The following is a 17795-nucleotide window of genomic DNA, read 5'->3' as shown; positions in this document are numbered from 1 at the left end:
CTCCACTCCAGGGGTTTCCTTGGCTGTCCCATCTTCTGGCAGCATCACTGCAGGAGACCAGTTACCTGGGACTCTGCTCTGGTTTCCTAGAAGCTAAGCCAGGTAAAGTTCTCCCTCTCCCCACCCTGCAGAGCCAGCACTGCCACCCTCTCCACCTGGCCATTCCTCACTGGCCCCTGGGAAGAGTCGCCTCAGCAAAGTGCCTTCCTGCTTCCTAGGGCGAGGCTCCCACGTGCTATTCTCCTGCTGGCAACAAAGTTGGGCTCCACTGAATAGATTCCAGCTCAGCTCAGCAGCGCCTCCCAGACCTGATCTGTCTTCCCTCATGTCTGTATGCCCCCTCCCCCACCCCCCCAGAGCGAGAGACAGAGGCTGAGTCTCCTCCACATAGTGGTGACTGCGGCGATCATATCACCTGTGGCTCTCCCCACGAGGCAGCATGGAGAGACTCAAATCGGCTGGCCAGCCCAGCTCCCGTCAGAGCTGGTTTAACTCAGCTGAGCATTCCCACGGTCCCCTTCATGGTCACCCAGGTGGGGCGACAGAATCAGGCCGCACAGCCGATTCCAGCGTGGCAGGCACCGCCAGCAATCCCGACACACCCCATTCCCTTTGCCCACCGCAAGGGGTTCTAGGACTGCACCAAGCCAGCCTCACCACTAGCTTAAGGCCTCTGGACTCATCAGCAGGGCCTATCCACTGTCGCTCCAAGAACCTGGGCACGTGCCGGGACAGGGAAGCCACAGCTCTCCGGACGTTGCTCAAGGACCTGGAACGGGGCTGCATGACACCAGCACTGGGACAGAACTCCAAGAGGTGGTTCTAAGACTGGCCTGAAGGCCCGTCACCAGTGAGCTGGTCTTGCCCATGGGCTGGGTTCTACAGTCAGTGCTGAGCCCAAGGACAACGTCTCAACTGATCCCCAGCCAGGGCTCCATGACGCACATGGTCTCATCCTGCTGTCCAAGCCCCATGGTGCCTTGACAGCAGGTCAGCCATGTACCAACTGCTCTGGGGCCTCCAACATCCCATCCTCCCAAAGCATCCAGGCCTCCCATAAGCCAATCCAGCGCCGAGAGCACTGGCCCAGCCTTTCCCGGCCAGCGTCAATGGCACAGCCCTGCAATCGCCACTGGGACAGGGGTGCAGAGGCAAGAGACCCTACAGACTTGCATTTCCCATGGGTCTATGCCCTACCTCTCTGAGGAACCCTCCACATCCCTCCTAAAGGCTTTCCATTTCCCCCACACCTCCACACCAGCCACCTTCCTTCTGGCCACAGAGAAAGGGACTGGCCAGCTGATGTCTCCTCTGGATCGGCCGGAGGAGATGCCTGCCTTCTCTCAGCCTCCCAGTCCCCACGGGAATGGCTAATGGTGTCTGGACCCCTCCTCCCCACAGTTTCCACTATGAATCGGTTGGTTCTGCCTGCGCTCGGATGGGTTCGCTCCGCCCCACCATGGCCAAGCTGCTCTGTCGCTGGGACTGGCTGGGGGCTCACCTGGTGTTTGGTGTGTGGCTGTGCTTTGTCTCTGTTCGGAGGCTGCACCTGGACGTCGCTGTGGATTGTGCCGATTGGAGTTGGCTGCAATCAAGACACCAGGAGGAAAATAATCAAGAAAGGCCCAGTAATCTCCATGCAGGCCGTACGTGCCTTGGGTTTTCACTGCCATCTGGTGGGGAGAAGGCCCAGGAGCTGGGGGAGGGCCCAGGCTGAGCAGGTGGAGGGCAGGATTGTGGCTCATGTTATATGGGGAGAGATCTCACTCCTGGGGGCTGGGGTGGGACTGGCTTGGGCCAGCCCCACTAGAACAAAAATGAAGCCAGGGGTCCAAATGGCTGAGACAACGTGTGTGTTCGGGGGGGAGGGCAGACAAGGCACTGAGCCGTGGAAAGGGACTAGCAGGAGGATGGGGGGAGCTAACCTCTCAGGAGCCAGAGGGGAGCTAAGCAGCTGTACTCTCACACAGCCGAGTTCTGCCTGCTGCTCCCATGTACTTCGAGCCAGAGGCAGCCATGCAGCCCCTCCCCCCAGGGGCACTCGGGGCAGGGGTCTCCCCCCTCCGTTCAGCGGCACTTACTAATGGCTTCCCGGCCCAGTCGTACTCGTAGTCGAAGACGTAGCCGCTCCGGTCGAACAGGTCCGTGAAGAGCTTGCGCAGGTAGTCGTAATCCGGCTTCTCGAAGAAATCCAGCCGCCGCACGTAGCGCAGGTAGGTTGCCATCTCCTCTGTGGAGGCACAGCGGACTCAGCACGGCTTGCAAGCCGTGGCCAGGGGAGGCATCACAGCGAGAGGAATGGGGCAGCAGGGAAATGCCCACAGAGGCTGGAGGGTCTCAGACCGAATGGAGACGGCTGTAGGTAAACAGCCATGGGGAGAGATCCTACCCCTCTCCGGCCCCCTGTTCCACTGCAGACAGAGGCTGGGGGAGAAGTCCAGCAAGGCCAGCTATAGGAGGTGGGGCAGGAGGGGGTGAGGCTGCAGTGAATGGTGCTGCAGGGAACCAAGCTGTGCAGTAACCCATAGGTGGCAGTGAAGGTTAGTAGATAGTGCACCAGACTGGGACTCAGGAGACCTGGGTAATAATCCGAGCTCTGCCCTGACCTGCTGGGTGTCCTTGGGCAAGTCATGTCCCCCACCGTGCCTCAGTTTCCCCTTTCAGATTCTGGCTGTCTGGTCTATTGAGTGTGGGCGAGAGCGCGGGCCCGAGCGCGGGCCCCTCACTGCTCTCCTGACTCGAGCAGCGCCCTTACCTGGGAAGTTTTCACACAGGACTTCGACAGGGGTGGCTCTTTTGGTGTCTCCGATCTTCTGATACCGCTCCTTCAGCGTGTCAGCCTGGAACGGAGAGCATGAGTGACAGCTTGGCAGGGCACCGTGGACAAGTGCCATGCACGCCCGGATGGCCTGGCAGGAGCAAACTGGTCAAAGCCCTAAGCCAGGGTTTAGGAGCTGACCTTGGGCTTCCCTCCCCCAACCATCCTGGCAACTCAAGTACCATCCCAGTATCCCACTGAGCCATCGCGGGTTTCAGGAGGAGCAGGGAGACTGGATCTGTGCCTAACAGCCACCCCTATGTCACTTGGGACTGGACCTCATCCTTGGAATGACCTGTGAGTAGCCAGTCGTCGAGGTATGGGTATGGGTACACTTGAACCTGCCTTTTCCGCAGGAAGGCCGCCACCACTGCCATGCATTTTGTGAACACTTGGGGGGCTGTGGACAGGCCAACCGGGAGAACCGTGAACTGGGAGTGATACTGGTTTACGACAAACCGGAGGAAGCACTGGATGAATGGCAATATGGAAGTATGCGTCTTTCATGTCGAGAGCCGCGTACCAATCCCCCGAAAGTCTAAAATGGGTCGAAGATCCCACTTTGCCTTGGGGATTAGAAAGTAATCGGAATAAAACTCCTTTCCCCTTAGCTCCTGTGGAACCTCCTCCACCGCACCTATCCTGAGGAGCGAATGAACCTCCTGCATGAGTTGCTTGTGACAGGAGACCCTGAAGAGGGATGGGAAGGTGGGTGGGAGGGAGGGAAGGAGGAGAACCAGAGAGAGTATCCCACCTGTACCATGAGTAGGACCCAGTGGTCCAATGTTCTGTGGGACCACGCATGGTATAAGTGGGATAGCCGGTTTAAAAACTGTGGGGATAGATCCGGGAACTGGGTTGGTACACTGTCCACGGTCGTGCCTTCAAAACTCCTGCTTGTTTCCAGGCTGGGTTTATTCTGGCCTTGGTAGGCGCATTGTTCTGTCTACACCTGTTATTTCTGCCCTGCCTGCGATACGGCTCCTGCCTGGGTCAGGGCTGATACTGCCTCTGCTGTGGAGGCTGAGGCCTGAAGGGTTTTCTCTGGGGTGCTGGCGTATGCATCCCTAGCGACTTCAGTGTGGTCCTAGAATCCTTAAGGCCATGCGGCCTGGAGTCTGTTTGCTCCGAGAAAAGGCCCGAGCCTTCAAAGGGAAGGTCTTGGAGGGTATTCTGGACCTCTGGAGGGAGGCCTGATGCCTGGAGCCGCATTGGTGGGAGGGATAGCTCAGTGGTTTGAGCATTGGCCTACTAAACCCAGCATTGTGAGTTCAATCCTTGAGGGGACCATTTAGGGAACTGGAGTAAAAATCTGTCTGGGGCTTGGTCTTGCTTTGAGCAAGGGTTGGACTAGATGACCTCCTGAGGACCCTTCCAACCCTGATATTCTATGACTATCTCCAAGGCAATGGTCCTGGCTGCAGAGTCAGCCGAATCGAGGGAGGCTTGTGGCGAAGTCTTAGCCACTGCCTCTCCTTCCTCGATTTAAGCCGCAAACTCAGAGTTAGAGTCTTGGGGCAGGCTATCCTTAAACTTGGACACAGCCGTCCAAGAGTTGAAGTTATGTCTATTAAGCCTGCTGGTTGGCGATGCGTAGCTGGAGGCCTCCCAAGGAGTTGACTGAAGAGGTCCAAACGCTTGGCTTCCTTGGCTGCTGAAACGACTAGGGAATGGAGTTGGATGGCAGGACAGGAACTCATGGCCCTTGGAAGGAGTGAATAATTTCCATTCTACCGCCCTGGCCATTGGCATGATTGAGTCCGGGGTCTATCATATAGTGTTGTAATTCATCTGTATGGTCTTTATGAGAGGGAGTGCGACTCTGGAGGGACCCTCGGGTGTTAGGATATCCACCATCGGATCCTCCTGCTCCACCATTTCTTCCGCCTGGAGACCCATATTGAGGGTGATCCTAGCTCCTGGTGAGCCCTGTGGTCAATCGGTGGCGGTCCTGAGACTGATGTTCCCACCACCACCTCATTTAGGGAAGAGGAGGAAGTGAGGTGCTGTAGGTTGCCCTCATCTAGACCCTCCTCTGTGTCCCCAAATGCCTGGGGCTCACTTCAGGGCCCTGGGGGGCTGACACCTCTCAGGGTATCACAGTGCTCGGCACCGCCTCGGGTATTGGGCCTGAAAGCACCAGTTGCTCTTGGGGGTCCTTGGTGCATGCCTGTGTGGCAACCTGGAATGGTGTCACATGGAGTGTCCGGACCTAGAGGCTCTGGAGGAGATGCCCTGTTGCTGGTGCTAGGCCCATGGGGTGCAGAAGGGCCACTGACTCGGAGGAGGCCATAGTGGCTGCCATGCTGGTTGGGATTGTCTGCTAGCTACGGTTCGATGTCTGCTGTAGCTAGAGTGACTGGAGTCAGGAGACGAGCAGGGCGGTGCCGAACGCTGAGTGGCCGCAGGATACCGGGGAGCGGTGCCTGGCTGGCCGGGACCGTGAACAGTACCGGGAGTCTCGGGACGGGAACTGGTGTCTTGCACTCAGTGCTGGTGAGGTTGTCGGTGCCGTACTCCAGTGCCGGGCGACCGATGGTGTCATGGACTGGCATGCAGGCACCGTGCTGCCGGAGGCTTCTCCCTGCACGGGAAGGGGTTTGGCGCCAACAAATCAATGAGGTCTTTCGCTGCCTCGAAAGTGTTGGGCATGGGGGGTGCTGTGCAAGGACCCTCCTCCAGACATTAGTTGGCACTGAATCTGCTGGGTACTGTGGTGCCGGAGTCAACGGTGCCAGTTCTTGGCTTGGGCCCACAAGCTGTGTGCCGGGAGCTTCTTTGAGTGGCTTAGTAGCTCTCTGGGGGGAGTGCCCTCTTTCCCCTTTCTTGTGACGCTTAGTCAGTGCCGGAGAGGTCGACTGGCACCGAGGATGGTCGCTCTGTCTCGGTTCCGGCGATCTACAGTGCCTGGGAGGTGCTGGGTATCGCACGGATGCTGGGGCACTTCGCACCGAGGAAGCCGGGGCCAGTCGGTCAGCGGCTGGTGGTTGTAACACGGCCTCCATGAGCAACTGCTTAAGGCGAAAGTCTCTTCCTTTCTTCGTGTGCGGCTTGAAGGCCTTGCAGAATTTGCAGCACTTGGCCTGATGAGCCTCTCCCAGACTCCGGAGACAGAAGTTGTGGGGGTGGCTGTTAGGCACAGACTAGCTTTGAAACCCTGGGCTTGCGGCATTCCCTGCAGCCCAAGGCTGGTGCTGGAACTAGCTTCTAGACACCTGGATACAATGGTGTTTAGCTAACTGATAACTATCTAAGAACAACTCTAACTAGAAGACTGGAAGGCTAAGGGATCACTCGCAAGCGACAGAGAGAACGTTCCAGCGCCTCCACAGATGGTAAGAAGGAACCGAAGGGGAGTCGGGCCGGCAGGGTACTATATACACCTCCATGAGGGCGCCACTCCAGGGGCTCCCCTGCTGTCCCGACAGGAGCTGTTAAGGGAAAAGTTTCCAATGTCTGTGCACGCAGCATGCACACACCAAATTGAAATGGACGTGAACAATCACTCGACGGAGAATTGACAATTACTCACATTTTCCTCAGTTAAGTCCATCCTACAGTGCCCAGCCAGCCAGCCAGGCACCCGGGCTCGAACCGGAGCACCCACGTGAGCGTGTGTTGATGCTATCAGTGCCCATGTTAACTTTACTCTGTCCGCAAGCTCAGAGCGGGCTCCTGCCCAGCCTGGTCTCTGCGGATGCGCCGCGCCCCCATGCCAGCCGCGTGAGACACACACACTCAGGCCCTTGTGCTCTCTCAGCACCCCAGCAGCCAGCTGGCACTTACCTTGAGCCCTTGCCAAGGGAGGCTGCCCCGCAGGAAGTACATGAACATGTGCCCTAGCGCTTCCAGGTCATCCCTGCGGCTTTGCTCTGGGCAGGAGAGAGAAACGGTAAGTGCCACGTGCAGAGGGCAGAGTTGCCCCATACCCTACCCCCAGCCCCACCATCCTGTCACACCCTACGGCAGCTCCATCAGTGCAAGAATCCCAGGGCAGCTCATGAGAGGGAGTGAGCTGCTCAGACGAAGCAAAGCTGAACAAAGGGCCTTTCGAGCACCACATAAACCCTTAGTATCGCTGCATCTGGGCTCCCGGGGGGCGAGAAGGGCTGGTACAGAATGAGACCAGGCTCTGGGGAGCTCGCTCCACCAGGACCAGGAGAAAGGCACTAGAGGCAGCTGGACTGGGGTGCATGGCATTAGCGGCTGGGTTTCATCGGGGTGAATGAAATGAGCGATAGCAGGCTGAGCGTCTTACAGGCTCTCCTGGCCTGACCCTGAAGAGGCTGACACGCCATGTGGACTTGCACAGAGGCAACCCCTGTCCTGCCCACAGCAGTGCTGATCTCCACTGTGGCAGGGCCCAGCAGCCAGCAGCGCATTAGCTCACTGGTGGTCGGGCGCTAGTGCTCCAAGCGCACTCGGCTGCAGACCTAGCTACCCCCAGCCCATGACACCTCACTGTCAGAAATCAATGCCCCCTAGCTGCAGGCATCTCTCTCGCAGGTGCCCTTTACCCAGAGCAATACGAGGGACAGGAACTTTCCTGGGGCAGACGCCAGCCAAGACGAGACCCCGGTGGAGCAGGACAGGTTCCCCCATAGATCTGCCTCACCTCCGGTTGCCTCTCAGCACAGAGCCGGGGAAACACGGGCCTGGGGCCGTGTGGGAGCCACTGGCTTATCTACCCCCCATCTCCCTCTCCCTTGGGCAATGCCAGTGACAGCCGGGCACGGTACCTTTCCCAAGGTGTGTGTTGATGCTCATGTATCGCGCCGTCCCCGTCAGGCTCTTGTGCTCTCGGTAGGGGATGTGTTTTTTGGTCTCGGGGTCAATGTATTCCTTGGCCAAGCCAAAGTCAATGATGTGGATGGTGTGCTGACGCTTGCTGCCCGGCCGCCCCACCAGGAAGTTCTCCGGCTTGACGTCTCTGTAGATCAGGCTTTTGGTGTGAACATACTCCATCCGCGTGATCTGGGAGGGAGGGGCTGGCATCAGCAGGAGGCCGTGGGCAGGCTTGCTCTGCTGGCACGGACAATGCTCGGCCTTTCACTCCGGACTCCTGGGCCCCTTCTGTTCTCGCCCCATCTCAAACCGAGGTAACTCCACTGAAGCCAGCAGCCACTCTGCTTGGCTCTCAGAGCCAGGCTCGCTGGATACCCACTCACCCACCCAGCTCCAGGAGAGGAAGGACAGTCAGGGCACTAGCCTAAACCTGTGGGGCCTGGAATCCAATTCCCTGCTCATCCACAGCCTCCCCAAGTGACCTTGGACGAGCGTCTGTGCACCTCGGTTCTCCACCGAACAGCCCTACCCTGCCAGGGCCAGGAGGATAAACACGTACACACTGTGACCCAGCCACAAAAGGTGCTGCATAAGAGCTTGGCCGTATTATATTTTAAAGCCCAAGCAAGGGATTGTTTTTAGGGGTGGAGCTTTATAGATCCCAGGAAAAACCTCCAGCAATCCCAGGGCCAAGCTGATAGATCAGAAGGCCACATGCCGCATCGCTCCTATACCAGAACCAACTGCAGCCTGCCAGGACTATGGTTCCCAACATGCCATGCTCCACCCTGAGCTGGAGGCTCTCTCTCTCCATGGAGCAGTGCAGGTTGGGAGGTGTAGTCTCTGTGGGCTATAGCTCCTCACAAAGGGCAGGCCAGACAGGGTCTGTCAGCCACATGGGTTCTGAGCCTGGATTTGCTGCTGACTCCTGCCAACACCTGGGAGTTCTGAGCAACATGAATCTACCTCCAGTTCACAGAGAAATAAAGCACCATTATCCCTGGTCTGCAGATGGGGAAACAGGCACGGACACCCAACAGGTCACTGGCAGAGCCAGGAATAAAACCCAGGCCTCCTGAGTCATGGTGCAGTGCTCTATCCACTAGGCTACACTGTCTCCAATTCAACACAGCCATCCAATGAGGGAAGACTTCCTGAGATGGGGCTCCCCAGCAGGAGTTTCCCCATCAGCCCACACGTCTCTTAAGAATTCCTTCCTGCTCTCGGATCCCCCTGGATCCCCCCAGTCACTCCCCTCCCTCCAGGGCCGTTTGATTTGGTGCAGAACATGCAACCTGCTGATCTCATGCCAGGAAGCTGCCTGCCAAACCCTGACTGCACCCCCAATGAGAACGTTACACACTGGGTGCTTTTGCCTCCTTCTGGGTGGGGGAGCTGGTCACGGGGGATTCGACAGCAGGGCGTGCCATACTTCCCAGCTGCTCGCACGCACGGGCTGAGCCCAGGGGGCGGGGGTGCTTACCAACTGTATCGCTATCATCAGGACGGTTTTGAGAGTGAAGGTCCGATCGCACAGGTCAAACAGGTCTTCCAGGCTGGGTCCCAGCAGCTCCAGCACCATGGCGTTGTACTTCCCACAGGGCCCAAAGTAATAAACCTGAGGAATTCCTTCTGCAAGAGCGAGTGTGGGGGAGTCAGTGCCGAGCTGCTGCAGAGATGGATAAATCCCTCCCTCCCAGCGGCAGCATCCCAGCCAGGTGGTGGCAGCACCCCAGCCAGGTAGCGTCTAGGGACAAAAGCAGGGGGCTGGAGGAACTAGAGGCTCTGGAGGAGATGCCCTGTTGCTGGTGCTAGGCCCCTCACTCCTGACCCACAGCCCCCTGCTATTCCAGCCCTGAGCTCCCCCATAGCTCTGCGATGCCCCTCACTCCTGACTCGCAGCCCCCCACTCCCAACTCACAGCCAATCCCTTCTACTTCAGTGCTGGAGGACTTGGGGACAGAGAGGGAAGGACAAGCTTAGCTTCTGGATCCTGTGTTGCAGAGAGATGGAGGCACCATGTATGATGCACACCAGGTTCCTGAGGTTTGTTTGTGGGGGAAGGAGATGACCCTTCCCAGTAACCTGTCTGACAATCCAAACACCATCCAGCCCTCCGGCGCTGGCCAGAAGGAGCTGGGACACCGCGAAAGGGTATAGCTGCATCTGAACCCCACAGGACTCCACCCATACACCAGGAATAGAGGCTGCTGGCACTCAATGGCCACCATTCTCAACCTGGCTGAGACACACTTTCCCACCTTCCCCTGTATTGGGAGTCCCAGGGTCAATCCCAGCTTGGAGGGATGACACCCCCCACCCAGCCCCATCACCTGGGGTGCAGGACACCCTGCTCTTTGGGAAGGGGAGTGCAGGGGAAGGAGGGTCCCAGATGACCCGAAGCAGCTCAGCCGCATCCCCGACACTAGCACAGAAATGAAAACAAAGGGGATCAAAGATGAGAAGCGTATGGAAAACCTGCCTCTGTCAGCCGAGCAGATGGGCCTCAGCAGCTTACGCTGGGGATGGAGGGCAAAGCTGCAGCGTCATGGTTACAATGAGAGTTGCACACACTCCCCCACTCCTGTCCTTCCAGGCCAGCTGGGCCCCTCCCTAGTGCTCAGCACACACAGCTGCTTCTTACCTGCATTTCCAAGCTGTTTGTAAAACCGATATTCCAGATGCAGCTGTGGGGCTCGTGATTTTATCGGTTCCTTGGGGGGAAGTGAGAGAAAGAGAGGAGGTGAGCAAATGAGCAGGACATGCAGGGTCTCAGGAAGGGCTGCTTACTTCAAATGCCCTGACTTCAGGCAAGGCAAATGGCTGCAGCACATTTTACAGCTCACCCAAATGTTCATTACAGAGCAGAGAAGGGGTCTGGTCTATTGGAAGTCAGCATGAAATGGAGACCAACCCTCAGGGGTAGACATCTGATCCACTGGGCAACTTTCTTAATTTACAGGAAATGAATGGAAACCAAAGAATGACAGAGAGGAGAGAATGTAGGTCATAGATTCATAGATTCTAGGGTCAGAAGGGACCAATGTGATCATCTAGTCTGACCCCCTGCACAAAGCAGGCCACAGAACCCTACCCATCCACTTCTATAACAAACCCCTAACCTATGCCTGAGTTATTGAAGTCTTCAAATTGTGGTTTGAAGACCTCAAGCTGCAGAGAATCCACCAGCAAGTGACCCATGCCCCACGCTGCAGGAGAAGACGAAAAACCTCCAGGGCCTCTGCCAATCTGCCCTGGAGGAAAATTCCTTCCTGACCCCAAATATGGCGATCAGCTAAACCCTGAGCACGTGGGCAAGACTCACCAGCCAGCACTCAGAAAAGAATTCTCTGCAGTAACTCAGATCCCATCCCATCCAACATCCCATCACCAACCACTGGGCATACTTATCTGGTGATAATCAAAGATCAATTGCCAAAATTAGGCTCTCCTGTCATACCATCCCTTCCATAAACTTATCAAGCTTAATCTTAAAGCCAGATATGTCTTTTGCCCCCACTACTTCCCTTGGAAGGCTGTTCCAGAACTTCACTCCTCTAATGGTTAGAAACCTTCGTCTAATTTCAAGTCTAAACTTCCTAGTGTCCAGTTTATACCCATTTGTTCTTGTATCTACATTGGTACTAAGCTTAAATAATTCCTCTCCCTCTCTAATATTAATCCCTCTGATAGACAGAGAACGGACATGGCAGAAAATCATCCCAGCAGGGGACTGGCATCACCACAAAGCACAAGGCCTCAGTTACACAAAGGCCAGGGTGGTGCAAAGGGGCTGAGATATAATGGAGACTCCAGGCCAGACATGATGATCTCTCTGCTCTGACTGTGTTTCTGGTCAGTCGCTTTTGGGGCAGGGAGGGAGGAGAGAGGCAGGAGAATCTGTACTTTGGCAATCCCACTCACTTCTGGCACCACGGGCCAAGAGGCAGAGTAACTGAGCAGGAAGCTTGGCCCAGGACTCTCCCTCTGACAGAATCTCTTTTAGCACCAGGAATCTCAGGGGTGCTGTATTCCATCCAGCCTTTCATTACAGGCCTCTCTGGAAAACATCTGGCTCACGCCAGGCACGCAACTGGTCTTTGGCAAACTGCGCTGTATGGTCGCTTCCTTCCCAAAGCCCTGAGCTTAGTGGCAAGTCCATGTGGCTGCTCGAAGCCAGTGTGTTCAGTGCCCAAACGGTTTTATTGCAATGCATTTCCCAAAGCAGGGGCCAGACACATGGGGATTTGCCACCAGACAGCTCAGGCACACAGGGTGAGAGTTCCTAAAACTTTCAGCGTCGGCTGGAGCTTTGGGGAGGTTCACCAGCAGTTGCCCTGGGAGGAGAGTTAGGTCAATGCCCCGTGCTTTAGCCACCCCCTCTGGGGAACCCTGAAAGTGCCATGCAGAGAAAGCAGAGACAATTACACCCCTAGAGCCTGGGGCACCAGACGAGGGGAAAGGCTCAGATTAGGACACAGCGAGGGTCAATGTCTGTGCAGCTAGGAGAGCACCGGCTCAGAGGCTGGAGTGCCTCACACAGGAGCAGTTCCATTAGCTCCACAAACAGATGGGGTTTTCATCCCCTCACATTCCAGTCTCTCACACACCTGAGCTACAAAGGGACACTTGAGTTACTGCTGTTGAGTGGAAGGCTCTGCCACGCAAGGTTTCTCTACCCTTCTTGGCACATCTACCCCATGATGCCAGTTCTGGGGTATATGGACTTGGGCCCATTCCCCCAACCCTTTCTGGCCCGCACTCCAAATACGGGTTGGGGCCAGTCCCAACCATGGAGTGCTGGTCCAAGCAGAGAAATGCAGCTTCCACAGGTGAGTTTGTTAGACACCTCGTGATGGGTGGTGACTGCAAGAAGGGAGACAGCAACAGGCTGCCTGCTCCCTCTGCTGCTAGGCCAATGGAAGGGGAGGCTGAGCAGGAGGCGGCCTTGTTCCAGGTGACATGGCAAGAAATGCAGTGCTGGGGAAAGGTTCCGATGGGAGCCTAGGAGGGGATACTGAAGCTCCCCAAGTGCATCTCATCCTGACCTGGATAACACAGGGTTCATGGCTCTTTCACTCTTGGGCTCTCTGCTGAGACTCCCCGTTGGCACCAATCGAGTGATGGCTAGTGTGTTGCGGACACTAGGAAAAGTTCTGGAGTTTCCATGATCCAGCTGATCCCAACTCAGAGCATCAGAGCCATACGCTTCTCACGCCCAAACCTCACGGCTTGGTAACTGCATTAATTGCTTTGCATGCACTAGGTTCTCAACCACCTCCTAACGCATCTTACATAGCCTCTATGTAACAACTGCTTCAGCTAGAGACATTTTAACCGATTAGTAAAAGGCCAGGCTCTGAAACACTAGCTAACCTGGACAGCACACTGAGAGGGAAGGAAAAGAAACTCACCAATTTTATAGCTACATATTCATTCGTGTAGAGATTCTTTCCTGCAGAAAGAGATGAGAGAAATAACATTGGGCGTGAGTGAAACTTACAAACAATCCCCAGGTGTCAAACACAGCAGGCTGGGAACAAGCCAAATTCTCTAGCAAGCTCTTTATTTTTAAAAGCATCCCCAGCAGGTCAGGCAGTTTGCAGAGAAGCGAATGGGGAGATCTTTGTCCCCTCGGCCCGTAACAAGGAACTGTCTCTGTACAGTTAGCGACGGAGCGTGCTGCAGTTCTTTATCCCCAAGGCAGCACACTTGGATTCACTTGCTATTTGGAAGCTACATGTTGTTTGGGTGACCGGTGAGGTGCTGGGAACTGAGAGGTCCCCACATGCAATGTTCTCTCAGGATGGAAACAGTGCATGCTGGGACCTGTAATCTTTCCAGGCCACATCTCTGCAATAAGTAGGTGAAAGTACTTTCAATCTATTGCATTTTATGGAAGTTGGCACAGCCTCCAGCAAGTTACCAAGGTGCCCTGCACTGCTGGAAAATCTGGGCATGGCCCTTAGCTCACCGTGAACTAGCAACGTGCGACTGCAAACATCCACAGCGGGCGGGGGGGGGGGGGAGAGGGAGAGGTGGGTGTGTTCCTGCTCCTCTAGCAGCAGAGGGTCTCGTGTAATAGCAGATGAGCCTTGGCCTTACCTCACAGCTCCTTCATCTCAAAATGGGACACAAGCCCCAAAGCTCGGACACCACAAACAGCAGCCCAGGATGAGAATGGAGCAGGGCCTCTCTCCTTAAAGCACATCTGCTGCTCTGTGCTTGTACAGAACCTGGCACAACGGGGCCCTCAGGCCACATTACTACTACTAACAAACCATTGCTTCTCTGGAGCCCCAGGGGGAGCAGAATGGCTACTTGCCATGGTAACTGCGCTGCTCTGGGGAGATGGCCTGCACAGACCCACTCTGCAGGTGCACCTGCATGTGAGCTTGGAGCCCCATGGGGCTACCCTGGCTTCATTCCCACCCCAGGGTATTCAGAGGGGCACCACCATCACCATGGGAACAAAGGGACCGCTAGGCTCTGCAGAACTCTGGTTTACTGCCTGCTGCAGTCAGCAGAGAACAAGCAGCAGTCAAGCTGTCCACCCTTATCTAGCCCCAGGGCAAGCTTCCCCAAAGGAGAGCACCATTCTTTCCATCCCTCATGGCCAACCCATTGGGGATGGAACTGGGCACCTCCAGAACCGAACGCAGGAGTCTCTGCAGCTGCAGCTAAAAAGCTGGACTCCACAGCTGGTGCTGTAACAGACCTGTGCCCTCTGTGTATTGGGGACATATAACACACTGAGAAGTGGGTCGCGAAAGTTTCCATGCAGCCCCTGCGGAGTAGATCCGTGCAGGGAATCACCTCACAGAGCGAAGGGAGCTCCTTTGAACCCCCCAGTCCCTTTACGTAGCTCAAGGCTCCAGTTACAGCAGAGGACTAGTTTCTGCTCAGTGTTACACTAGGGACGACCAGTGCTGCCCCCAGGGCTCTGTCTAGTCCCACTGCACTGGGGTCTTTTCCTGGTTTGTAACATCTGACCACAAACAACTTTCACTGAGCCACAGCCTCCCCATCCCGCGCCTCAGAGGACCACCACCCTAGGGAGGGAACGGTTCCCCTTCCGCAGCCGGGGGAGCAGGGCAGCACAACACTGGATTCAACCCCAGGGCCAGCTGTTTCCATGCCGCTGCCTCTAGGACCGAGCTGAATTTGAATGCAAATCTCAGGAACCAGCAAGCGCAGGACCCTAGTCTCCTCACATCGATACAGGGCCTGTACAGAGCCCCGAGACGGTGCCCAACGGTAGATAATGCACAACATGGATTTAGTTACACGATTCCAATGTGAGCGACCAAGTGGCTAGAGCACAGGATTCCCGGGCTCCATTCCAGTCTGACCCATGGTGTCACCTCAGGCAAGTCACGTCGCTTGCTCCGTGCCTCAGTTTCCCCATCCGAACAATGGGGATAATTCTTCGCTCTCACACAGCTCTTTTAATTGGTAGCTCTCAAGTAATAACGTTTTTATCCCACAGAGGGGAAGGAAGGGGGAAACAGTGATGGCTTCTGATGTATTCTGAGATGGAAGGCTAAGATACGGCAAACTTGCCTGCCGGCCTACAGCTGGGGGAAGGGGGTGCTGCACAGCTGGGGCTGATAGTGGAACATTCACCATCAACAGGGCTTGGAAATTCATTTATCTGAAGGGCGGCAGCTTCTCAGTCCAAGTTCTAGATTCGCTACGGTTCTGATGGCAAAATTTCCTGTTTTTCCTGAATGGGGGTCGGGGATGTCCACACACATCACTCCCAAGCCATGGCACCGATCTGATTTATAACAACTGTAGTGAGGCCTAATGCTCATGTGTGACCAGCCTAGCAGGCTCTGCACTCAAAAGCAATTCTCACACTGCCCTGGCTTGGGACAGTTTAGAGTCACATTGCCTCTGAAGGAGTTTTGAAGGAGGTGGAATTCCTCAAACTGCTGCTAGATTCCTTCCCACAGTGCAGCATCTTCCCCCCAGCTTTGTGTGGCCCCAGGCCAGGAGAATTGGGGACAGGCCACTGCCTAACTCCTTCACACTCCAGCTGGAGTGTCTGGTGCCCTAAAGGTTGTAAGGAGGAAGCAATTCCTGTTGTCCAGAGATTTCCAACTCAGGGTGCACTGTTATTACATCACTCAGTTATCTGTAACAGGTGGGCACCGAACGCTGGGTGCCCTCTATCTCAGCCCAACCCATGCCCCATGCTCCCCATCTGTGGCACACATGAATGACAGACCCGTGCAATGACCTTGACGTCTCCGGGCTGGGAGACTGTAACCTGTTTGTTCCCTCTCTTCTGAGGTTGGGCACTCATCTCCCCAGGCAGACACGCAGCAGACATCCCCTGGCTAGTAACCGTCAGAGCAAGAGGGGAGTGGTCATTAAATGACGTATATATTTAGAAAGCAAAGGGACAGATGAGAATACAGAGCAGCATTGACCCCTGCACTGCCTATGGCAACAGGGGGTAGCAATATTCACATGTGTGACTAGCTGCGGCCAAGGTTTTCCCAAGTGACTAGTGATTTTAGGTGTCCCGTTAGAAATGCCTGAAAGGGGCCTGATTCCCAGAGAGGGCAGTCAGCATTTTTTGGAAGACAGGCGCCTTTAAGGTGTCTCCAGTAGGCTCCCAAAATTGCCAGTCACTTTGGAAGATCCTGATCAGTGTCCTCAGTTTATAGTTGCCTCTTGCTAGCCACAGCCTCTCCGGCATTGGACTGGAAGTCTGGGCCCCCTCTGCCTCCTGTCCCACAACAGCTTGTTCCACCAGGTAACTGATTACTAATCAACACTAGTCACCCACCACATCAGCACGACTCTGGTCACTCCATAACTACTTGTTCTAGGTTCCCACACGCCAGATGAGCAGGTACAAATGTGAGAGAGGTAACTCAAGTTACTAGGTAAATTGGTTAACTCCAGTTAAAAAGCCACTAGCGTAAACAACCCTTTTGTCAGCTAGTGAGCCAGGGTAACATTCGGATTCCAAGGCCTCGAGGCACAATCATGATCATCTAATCTGACCTCCTGCATCTTGTAAACCAGAGATCCACCCCCAACAATTTCTGCACCAAGTTCATAACTTCTGGCTGAGCTATAGCATCTCTCTTACAAGATATCCAGTCTTTAAATCCAGACCACAAGTGATGGAGAATGCCCCACAGCAAATTGGTCTAACGGTTAATTACTCTCATTGTTAAAAAAAAATTGTGCCTTATTTTAGGGAAGTCACAAAGATTCTACAAAGAGTGTCAGAAACAGACTCATCAACCCAATAAAATATGAACCTCTCCCCTTCAAAAGCCTGCAACTCTAGCAACGCTGATACTTTTTATTTTTATAGCGTCCTTTAACTGATATGCATACATATAAAGTATTGTGTCCGTACGCTACTAGAGAGATGGTCCAAGGCAGTGAACACAAGACGCAATATTCCCTGACAGCATTTTCTTTCTAACTCTGTCTCGCTATTGCCATTGGAGCTCAGAGGCTGGAACTTTTGAAGAGGCTGGCCTGCTTTCCCTTTGCAACAAACAACGGAAACAGCAGAAGGCACTTCCAGGCTGAGAACACAGTACCTCCTGGTGCTTGGCTGGCAGGGAAAAATGCCGTGTCCCTTCACCTGTTTAAAGGAGAAAGGGCCACAGTGGAAACCGAAGCAGAAAGATTTACCTAAAATTTGTGTGTTGGGAGAGAATTAGAGTCACATTAAAGCTGTATTTAACTTCTGCACGAGCAGGAAATGCGAATCATTATCATTCAGCTCAGCAGGACCGCTGGAGTGTGCATGTCACATACCTGCAGTCTAGGGAAAAGGAAAACCTAGGGATTATTATTACAGCCTAAAGCATCTCTGACTTTAAAAGCCAAAACAAACTTTTTGCACAAGCCTATCACCCTTCCCTCTGCCCCTTAATGCTTTGCACAACCTCTCCGACAGAAGGCAAGGATTTGTGAGCCAGTCTGAAAAGGTTCTTCTCAGCATGGCATTTGATGTGCACAGCTGAGAAAGAGTTCAAAGAGCCATGAACTGGGGCTGGAAGGGGAACCATCCTTCAGAATATAAATTACAGCAGACTTATTTAAACTTTCCATGGGACTCAAGGAAATTTCAGCCAAAAGCTGGGTGCCTCAAGTTTAGAACCTCAATAAGTGGCCTGAATATCAAAGAAGCAGCACACGGCGAACACCCAGG

At 54.9% G+C, this 17795-nt stretch overlaps 1 protein-coding gene across 4 annotated transcripts in view; it reads right to left on the bottom strand.

Annotated features, from left to right (window-relative positions):
* Window positions 1-17795, bottom strand: part of CSNK1G2 (casein kinase 1 gamma 2) — a 95866-nt gene that overhangs the window by 7398 nt on the left and 70673 nt on the right. For all 4 annotated transcript variants that reach the window (XM_050933783.1, XM_050933784.1, XM_050933785.1 and 1 more), the window contains 8 exons: window positions 13018-13058; window positions 10248-10317; window positions 9087-9235; window positions 7558-7792; window positions 6605-6690; window positions 2756-2840; window positions 2082-2230; window positions 1502-1585 (listed from right to left, as the gene is read on the bottom strand). In XM_050933783.1, coding sequence (XP_050789740.1) covers window positions 1502-1585; window positions 2082-2230; window positions 2756-2840; window positions 6605-6690; window positions 7558-7792; window positions 9087-9235; window positions 10248-10317; window positions 13018-13058 — 899 coding nt within the window. The remainder of the gene's footprint in view (window positions 1-1501; window positions 1586-2081; window positions 2231-2755; window positions 2841-6604; window positions 6691-7557; window positions 7793-9086; window positions 9236-10247; window positions 10318-13017; window positions 13059-17795) is intronic.

Source organism: Gopherus flavomarginatus, chromosome 24, assembly GCF_025201925.1.
Source record: "Gopherus flavomarginatus isolate rGopFla2 chromosome 24, rGopFla2.mat.asm, whole genome shotgun sequence".
Classification (NCBI taxonomy): Eukaryota; Metazoa; Chordata; order Testudines; family Testudinidae; genus Gopherus; species Gopherus flavomarginatus.
The sequence above is the reverse complement of the archived record's forward strand: the minus strand, read 5'-3'. Positions and strand labels throughout refer to the sequence as shown.